The 8,914-nt window shown below is 35.7% G+C and overlaps 1 protein-coding gene across 5 annotated transcripts in view; it reads left to right on the top strand.

Annotated features, from left to right (window-relative positions):
- LOC111446224 (alpha,alpha-trehalose-phosphate synthase [UDP-forming] 1-like) overlaps positions 1 to 8,914 on the top strand; it is a 17,226-nt gene that overhangs the window by 7,291 nt on the left and 1,021 nt on the right. For all 5 annotated transcript variants that reach the window (XM_023084942.1, XM_023084943.1, XM_023084946.1 and 2 more), the window contains 15 exons: positions 385 to 851; positions 972 to 1,069; positions 1,247 to 1,635; positions 1,984 to 2,098; positions 2,254 to 2,355; positions 3,000 to 3,150; positions 3,534 to 3,622; positions 4,381 to 4,429; positions 5,813 to 5,913; positions 6,660 to 6,847; positions 7,344 to 7,461; positions 8,027 to 8,203; positions 8,279 to 8,401; positions 8,483 to 8,570; positions 8,670 to 8,800. In XM_023084942.1, the coding sequence (XP_022940710.1) occupies positions 464 to 851; positions 972 to 1,069; positions 1,247 to 1,635; positions 1,984 to 2,098; positions 2,254 to 2,355; positions 3,000 to 3,150; positions 3,534 to 3,622; positions 4,381 to 4,429; positions 5,813 to 5,913; positions 6,660 to 6,847; positions 7,344 to 7,461; positions 8,027 to 8,203; positions 8,279 to 8,401; positions 8,483 to 8,570; positions 8,670 to 8,800 (2,307 nt within the window). In that variant the 5' untranslated portion in view covers positions 385 to 463. The remainder of the gene's footprint in view (positions 1 to 384; positions 852 to 971; positions 1,070 to 1,246; positions 1,636 to 1,983; positions 2,099 to 2,253; positions 2,356 to 2,999; positions 3,151 to 3,533; positions 3,623 to 4,380; positions 4,430 to 5,812; positions 5,914 to 6,659; positions 6,848 to 7,343; positions 7,462 to 8,026; positions 8,204 to 8,278; positions 8,402 to 8,482; positions 8,571 to 8,669; positions 8,801 to 8,914) is intronic.

Below are 8,914 nucleotides of genomic sequence, written 5' to 3'. Positions count from 1 at the left end.
TTTTTTTTTTTTTTTTTTTTTTTTTTTTGCATAACTCGTTTACCATGATCTTCTTTATTATCCTTGCTGACTCTTAACTAAAGAATATTTTGTATTTTATACCGCGCATTGTTTTCATCGTAAGTCTTCAGAAGAATTTTGATGACTATATGAGTTTTGCTTGCGAGGGCTGTTTAAAATCTTGAACAGTGTCGTAGACCTCTTATTTTGTTATTTTTCATGGGACTCTTTCCTCTCGTGAATTCTAATTTTTGCGCTGTGTTGTCTTTTCCCCCACTCGTTTGCAGACTAAAAAGTTCGTAGTATATTGAGTTAAACATATCACGGTGACTGTATCGGATGGTGTTACTTTTAAATGGTAAACTTATTGCTTGTTAATTGTAGGGCGCACTGTGCAACTGTTCTAAAAGCCTGAATTGCTCTCGAACTGATATTTGAAGGGGTAAGGCTCAGAAGTGAGCGTATGCCTGGGAATAAGTATAAAGTTAACTCAAACGATATTACGGACCATATACCAGGTCGACTAGAAAGGCTCTTGCGAGAGAGAAAGCTAAGGAAAAGCAGTAAGGATTCATATTCAAATGAGGTGAACGACCACAGTAAGGAGTCTGAACTAATTGAAAATGACCTTCGTTCGAAAGAAGAAGAAAACGCTGGAATTTCCTATAAATTTTCGGAAGCTTCTGCAGCCTCAAGGGCCTTTGCCGAAGGATGTGACAAGCAAGAGGGCAAGCCTCCCAGACAACGGTTGCTGGTTGTGGCCAATAGGCTGCCAGTTTCTGCGGTTAGGAGAGGTGAAGATTCCTGGTCTCTAGAGATTAGTGCTGGAGGTCTAGTGAGTGCACTTCTGGGTAAGTGGTCCTTATTTCCTTATTTAAATTATCTTGTTTCTTCATATTTATTTTATGCTTTCTTGATTTTCTTAATCTTGAATAATGAAAATGATGCATCCTCGATGGATTTATTAACAGGCGTGAATGACTTTGAAGCGAGATGGATTGGTTGGGCTGGTGTAAATGTGCCAGATGAGGTAGGACAAAAGGCACTGACTGAAGCTTTGGCTGAGAAGGTACGTGTTTTTGCAGCTTATTTGTGACTGGTGAGAAGAGAATGAATTTGTCCTTCCGTACTTGTTTGTTCTTCTAAAAGAAAAAAAAAAAAAAAAAAGTATGAGATGGCATTCCAGTGTTTCAGTTACCAGTTTTCAATTTTACATCCCTAACTTCTGAATTCTTGCTACATGCAGAGGTGTATCCCTGTTTTCCTTGATGAAGAAATTGTTCATCAATACTACAATGGTTATTGCAACAACATTTTATGGCCTTTGTTTCATTACCTTGGCCTTCCTCAAGAAGATCGTCTTGCCACCACCCGTAGCTTTCAGTCTCAGTTTGCCGCATACAAGAAAGCAAACCAAATGTTCGCTGACGTAGTTAACAAGCACTATGAGGAGGGTGATGTTGTTTGGTGCCATGATTACCATCTTATGTTTCTTCCCAAATGTCTAAAAGATCATAATCGTAAGATGAAAGTCGGCTGGTTTCTCCATACACCTTTTCCTTCTTCTGAAATCCACAGGACCCTTCCGTCCCGATCAGAGCTTCTGCGTTCAGTACTTGCTGCCGATCTGGTTGGGTAAATTCCTCAGCACTACTAATCAAATTTTTGGTGCTTGTTTTAGTCTAAAATAAAATTTTAAAAAATGGTCACGGTAGATGCCTGTAGAGCTCAGCTCTTGAACTGAATTTGCCTCCCTTGGTGGCTTTCTGAACCAGTATGTACAGGAGCATAGCATAAGACTTCTGTGTCTTTTCAACTTTTTCCAAAAATAACGATTACTGTTTTCTGTAGATTTGTTTCTGTTTATTTACACTTTGATAACGACTTCTTAACAGCCGTCTGTTTATGCCTATATAATGAAGCTATGCTGACAAAATTTTCCCCTTTTTTGTGCAACCCTTCTATGATTACTATAATTTGTAGCTTTCACACGTATGATTATGCTCGTCATTTCGTAAGTGCTTGTACTCGTATTCTTGGACTTGAGGGTACACCAGAAGGAGTTGAGGATCAAGGAAAGCTAACGCGAGTTGCTGCAGTATGTCTCTGATATTTTTTTCTTTGGTGGTTCTTGGATTGATGGAGCATTTTTTTTACCCTCTTTTAGTAATGTGTAGGCGTTAATCTTAAATGTTATTCATGTCCTTACTAATTTGACCTGTCCTTTTTCATTTTTGTAATTTAAATTTTCAGTTCCCTATTGGTATCGACTCAGATCGATTCATACGTGCACTCAAGACTGCTGAAGTCCAAGTACGCATTGAAGAGTTGAAGGATAGATTTAAAGGTCGAAAGGTATATTATTGTCTTAATCCACAGGGTGGTTGTTATTTGTCCTCAAGTCTTCTTCTCCCAACTCTTTGTTGTGATCGATTCTATCTTCTTTTGGTGGTCAAATATGTAGGGATGTCAAATGTTACATTAGTTTGGAATCTAAATTGACATGCTTGTATTATTATCAGTGATACCAGATGTTGTGCACAGATTTTAACTTTTGTTAAGTACCTCTGTTCTCTGGTTTTCTCACCTGGACCTGATTCAAGTGCTATGGATGCCTATTGATCTATAGACTTAGCCAAGAATTTATTTGGGTTTCCATTCAACTATGAAGAGTTCATGTTTAGTGTTAACGTTCCTAGGGTTGTGACTTAAATTTGATCAGTAGCCCTTAGTTCTTCTATTTTCTTACTATACTGTACTCAATCTTCTTGTATATCTTCGTTTGAGAACCTTCCCATCAATGCCATAAAGTATGAAAGGTATAGGTTCCAACAATCTTTTGCTTGGTCCGTGAGGCTGTTCAAAGTTCATTAGTCCGGTTCTCTTCATGAAAGCAAACAAATATGGTCTTGGTGGTGTATTCCATTCTCTGTGATGGTTGCCAGATTTTCACGTCTGTCAACTTTTGTCTTATTCTCGCAATTGTTTTTTCATTGCAGGTAATGTTAGGCGTTGATCGTCTTGATATGATTAAAGGAATACCTCAAAAGATATTAGCATTTGAAAAATTCTTGGAGGAAAACACTGATTGGCGTGATAAAGTTGTTTTGCTGCAAATTGCAGTGCCAACAAGAACAGATGTGCCAGAATGTAGGGTGGTTTCTCTACACGTTTTCTATTTTAATGTGCCTGTGCAGTATTAGTAGTAGAAGCTATTTTTTATAGCTGAATAAACTGCGAGCCTTCAGTTTGTATTTGGGTTTTCTAACTATTTCAGTCCTTTAACTTAAACCATCCAGTACGAGAATTATGAGGCATTCATTGCCACAATTTTGCTAACCCCTGGTGTATTTCATCAGTAATACACCATGCACATGTCTAACACTCCTTAACACAAATATGTACTTTTAGACTATGTTTTCTTTCAATATTACCGGTTTAGTATATTTTTACTCTTGATACATATAGTATTGTATAAACCAGATCTTCACGTCTAGATATCAATTATAAGTTTGATCTTGTGTTTCTCACAGATCAAAAGCTTACAAGCCAAGTTCATGAAATAGTTGGACGCATTAATGGGAGGTTTGGAACATTGACTACCGTGCCCATACATCATCTGGTTTGCCCTTGATTTATTTATTTCCTTTCTTGAGTACAAAGTTAGCATTATTTTTTTTTTCATTTGGTGCTTGAATTGTCATAATATTGTCAGATGTGAGTTACTTATGTGTTCTTAACTTCTTCAGGAATAATGGTGGAATTTTTTTTTGTTTATAATGTAATGATATCATGATTAAATGGTTGGATACTAGCTTCCCTGTTTGTATATTAGTGATAGGAATATAATGCTCAGTTCTTGTATCCTTGCTTCATTTCAAAGCTTGGTGGTTCCATGGTCAAGTAAAGGAAATCATAATTAGACCAATTATGAAGTGAAATAAATTTTATTTCTGGGATAAATCTGTATGCTGGGATATATGAATACAAATTAGTTTTTATCTTACAAATTCTGAAATTTCTTTAAGGGAAGGTAGTACAATCTATTAATAATCTTCTTTTTTGGCAAAATAATCAAACGTGAGTGTTTGATAGCATGCATGTGTATATGGGTTTTCTTTAACATGAGTCTGTACGTAATACATGTGTCATGTATTTCCTTGTCATCTGCTAATTTGTATCATCTCCTGGATAATCTGTGTTTATAGAATCATTCTTTAGTATATAAGAAAGGTGGGTTGTGCCTAAGAAACGCTCCAATGTCTTCTTTGGGTAAATCACGTTTGGTCATTTTTCTTATCATGATAGTGGCTACACTCAAATTTCTTTACATACAAGGACATTTGCAACAGCTTCAAACAAGTTTGTATTTTCCTGCAGGATCGCTCCCTTGATTTTCCTGCATTATGTGCGCTCTATGCTGTAACTGGTATTAATTTTCATTCTCCATCTACCAATTATTGATCATGTGATCTTTCAAAAAAACATTGCTTATCTTAAAATCATTTGGCACTGAGATGTTGCGGGATAGATCTTACTGCTACATTAAATAGTAGGTTATATATTAATTTTCATTGATTGAGGGCAGGTATGGTCCCTACATGGTAAAAAATGTCTCATACCCTAGGTATTCTATATATGATAAACTCACGAAGTGTCTTGGAAACATTTTGCACTGAATCCTTTTGGGATAGGTATAGCCTAATACTGAATAATAAGTTATGTCTTGAGGTTCGTTAAGGTAAATGTGTCTCACATCCTAAATTTTCTATTCTCCATTTACTTATCTTATTTTTAATATCTAATCGAATTTCATTCTATTAGAATAAAAATTGATACATTCAATGACATTTCAATCTGGCACCAATGACATAATAATACCGCTCCTATTTGCATTGTAAAATTTCAAATAAATAAGGAAGAGGTAAAATAGTCTTCCTCACAATATCCATACTATGGCTAGTAATGCGGTACAAGTCATTCCCAAAATACGGTAGAAAAGTATTAAGAAAACAATAAACTCAGTCCCATCCTAAAGTGTTAAGAAAACAATATACTCAGTCCTTGCATTGTGAATCGAGGTAGCATTAATATGTTCTGTGGACCTTGGATGGACCACATTGCACGTATTTGGAAATTTCAATGCTGTTGAGTTCTAGAAAAATGACAAGATGGAATCATGGTACTTTAATACTATCCTAAATACCTCGAGGTCATTGCGGCTAACTTCTGAGTGTAATCGATGCTGTATACTACGTCAGTACTTTGATGACATTAATTTGCAACTGATTCAGGCTAGTTGAATATCTGAACCTCTTCAAAGGATGGGTTACACCACAAGGTCCTGACTGACCTGTCTTGTTTGCCTATTTGGTTCAGTTCTGACAAGTCTTTCAGTGATTGGATCTTTGGAATAAAATCCCAAGTATTGGTTGAATATTTGAAAACTGAAATTACCCCCAAGGGTTAGCATATTATATAATAAAATTGTAGGGTGTTATCTGTCAAGTAGTAGTCCTTAAATTGCACATAACAAATAAGCAGTATACAGTCTACAGGACACTTGGATGTCAAAATATGTTTCTACGTAAACTTAAAATTAATTTGAGGTAGGTCAGTTAGCCCAAGTGCAACATGTCTTCTCTCTCATTTGATTCTAATTGCTTCAGAAATGTTGGGACATGTAGTAGCAAGGTCGCCAACTTTCATCTGCGCTGTAAAACATCGAAATGTTAAATGGATGTTATGCAATGATGCAGATAAGCTTCTTTTTTATTTAGTATTTCCTAATTCTTTATTCACCCTTCCTTAGATGTAGCGCTTGTCACATCTTTGAGGGATGGAATGAATCTCGTCAGTTATGAATTCGTCGCTTGCCAGGATGCAAAGAAAGGGGTTTTAATTCTTAGTGAGGTAATTCCAAAAACCCCTAATCTCAATATTATCTGCTATAATTATTGTTTATTCTGGTAATTGAATTTCAGATTTCTTTCGATATGTGCGTAATGAATTGAACTCCCTGTTAGTCAACCAAATGGATTAAACTGACATATGAATGGTTAATAATTTAACTCTTGAGAAAGATTGGTGTTATGATTCAAGTGGTTCTTCCTCATTCTGATACTTTATTCTTCTCATTGTCTGATGCTTCATCTGCTATTTAGAGCTTTGTTGTTTTGTTTGGTTTAAAGTAACTGAAAGAAATTCAGTTCTGTTTTGGACCCCAGTTTTGCAGAATACTTGTGACCCTGTTAGAAAATACTTGCAAAAGAGATGGAAGCTTGATTGTTTTTCATCATATTGTTTCTCTCTTCTTCTTTTTTTTCTTTTTATTGCATGTCAGGAGGCGCAGTTTGTCGTCTCTTCTTTTAATACCTTTTGCTTGATTGTATTATTTTTTCTATTATTGATTCAATAAATATAAATACGTATATGCATGTATAATTATAAGCTGAAACATGATGTATAGGTCCTCAAATATTTTTCCTCCAAATATTCTTACAGCAATTCAATAAGATGACAATAAAAGACTCTTGTGGTCAATATAATTGCATGTTCTTTTGATAACACACCTAGGTATTAAATACAATCTGCACCCCATCATAAGTTATTCAAATTTGAATTGTTCTTCTCTTTACTAATTCTCAAGATTTTTGTAGTTTGCTGGTGCTGCGCAATCTCTGGGTGCTGGGGCACTTTTGGTCAACCCTTGGAACATAACAGAAGTCGCAAAATCCATCGAGCGAGCATTAAAGATGGGTGCTGAAGAAAGAGAAAAGCGCCATTGGCATAATTTTCTTCATGTGACAACACACACTGCCCAGGAATGGGCTGAAACTTTTGTGAGGTATCAATTTGTAGACCTCTCTGTATAGGACCTTTGTTATCTCGGTTTTGTTAAGTTATAAGTAATTCTGTGAATTTGAAAGGTTTCAACTTAAAATATAAGATCAAACTAGATTTTTTCATTTATCTTAATGTTCAAGATTGAAGTTGTAGGACATATGTGCACAAAAGGTTAAATGCTGACCTCAATATAATTTATTTTTCCCTTGAGAATCTTTAATCAGGTTTATGATGATCTATTGATTTGTGTAGGCATTTATAATAATAAAATTGTAGTATCTAAAGAAGCTATTTGCCATAATCACGAGTTCTCCCTCAATCTAAAATTTTGCATCTCAAGCTGTCATGCTTGAATGTAAATTCGAAAGGCTAATTCAAGATGCTTGATGATTCTCTACTGGAAGTTGGCTAGGAGTGGAGGCTTATACAAAGAGATCATAAATTAATGCTAATACTAAATATGGGATGATGCTAACTAAATTGTTATTTCTTTGCAGTGAACTTAACGATACAGTAGTTGAAGCTGAACTGAGGATTAGACAATGTCCACCCCCGCTTCCATTTGACAATGCAATGAAACGTTATGAGCAATCTACTAATCGATTACTCATACTGGTAAGCCTAAGAATATTTCATAGTCCTAATCCTATTCGCTTCCGATTGACAATGCAATGAAATGTTATGAGCAGTCTACTAATCGATTACTTATATTGGTAAGCCGTGTTTGGTTGGGGAGTACAAGTTATCTTAAGAATATTTTATAGTTCTAATCCTATACGCCTACCGAGAACAATGATATAAAGTCTATTTAGAAACTATTTGAATTTTATGTATGAGAAGCTTGCTTTAATGAGTATTTTTATTCATGTCATCCCGAAGTTATTCCAAACTGTGTTCCTGGAGACTGAAAGAGCCACACCCCCGTCCAACCAAAAAAATTTAAAATAAAAAAGTGAGCAGGAAAGGAAGCGAAGTTTATTTAACTTGAGAAAAAATCATTGCTTAGCTTTTGTAATTACTTCCTAATAACTTTGCCTGCAATTCTGGCCTTAATCATACCATATCATACCTGGCCTTAATCATACCAATCATACCATTGTGGTATACCATTGTGGAGGTTCATGGTTCCTAACATTTTAATCTATTGTGATTTAACATTGCTCTTGTGGTCTTGATTCAGGGGTTCAATTCAACATTAACTGAACCAGTGGACACTCCTGAAAGAAGAGGCGATCAGATTAGAGAAATGGATCTGAAACTACACCCGGATTTGAAAGAACCATTGACGGCGATTTGCAACGACCCCAATACGACAGTGGTCATTCTCAGTGGGAGCGATAGAACAGTGTTGGATGATGTACTTCTAGCTTCACGCTTTTTTCTGTTAATGCTTTATCCTATCTACCTACTTTTTAACCCAGTGCTTTGGCAGAACTTTGGGGAGTATGATATGTGGTTGGCAGCTGAGAATGGGATGTTTCTACGCTTCACAAGAGGTGACTGGATGACTACAATGCCTGAGCATTTGAATATGGAATGGGTCGACAGTGTGAAGGTGTGCTTAAATCTAAACGATTGATGAAATGGAATATTATCCACAACTTTTATTTATTTATTTTGTGTGTATTTTCTACAGCACGTTTTTGAGTACTTCACAGAAAGAACTCCCCGTTCCCATTTTGAACTCCGCGAAACTTCACTTGTTTGGAACTATAAATATGCAGGTATGTGATATTCGGACCAATCGCTGCCTCCTATAAATGCTAATATTATAAATGGTTAAGCTCTTTTTCCTCAATGTCTTGTCCTATCTTCTGATGTAGATGTTGAGTTTGGAAGGCTTCAAGCAAGGGATATGCTGCAGCATTTATGGACAGGTCCAATTTCTAATGCATCAGTTGATGTTGTTCAAGGTAGCCGATCCGTTGAAGTGCGAGCTGTTGGCGTTACCAAGGTCAGTCCTGTTTTCCTCCCTGGATCTATCCTCATACGGTATTATACTAAAGAATATTATATCATCTAAGTTTTTTTTTTTTTTTTTTTTTTTTTTTTTTTTTTTTTTTTTTTT

Source organism: Cucurbita moschata, unplaced genomic scaffold (assembly GCF_002738365.1).
Source record: "Cucurbita moschata cultivar Rifu unplaced genomic scaffold, Cmos_1.0 Cmo_Scf00008, whole genome shotgun sequence".
NCBI lineage: Eukaryota > Viridiplantae > Streptophyta > Magnoliopsida > Cucurbitales > Cucurbitaceae > Cucurbita > Cucurbita moschata.
This window is presented reverse-complemented; position numbering and strand designations above follow the sequence as displayed.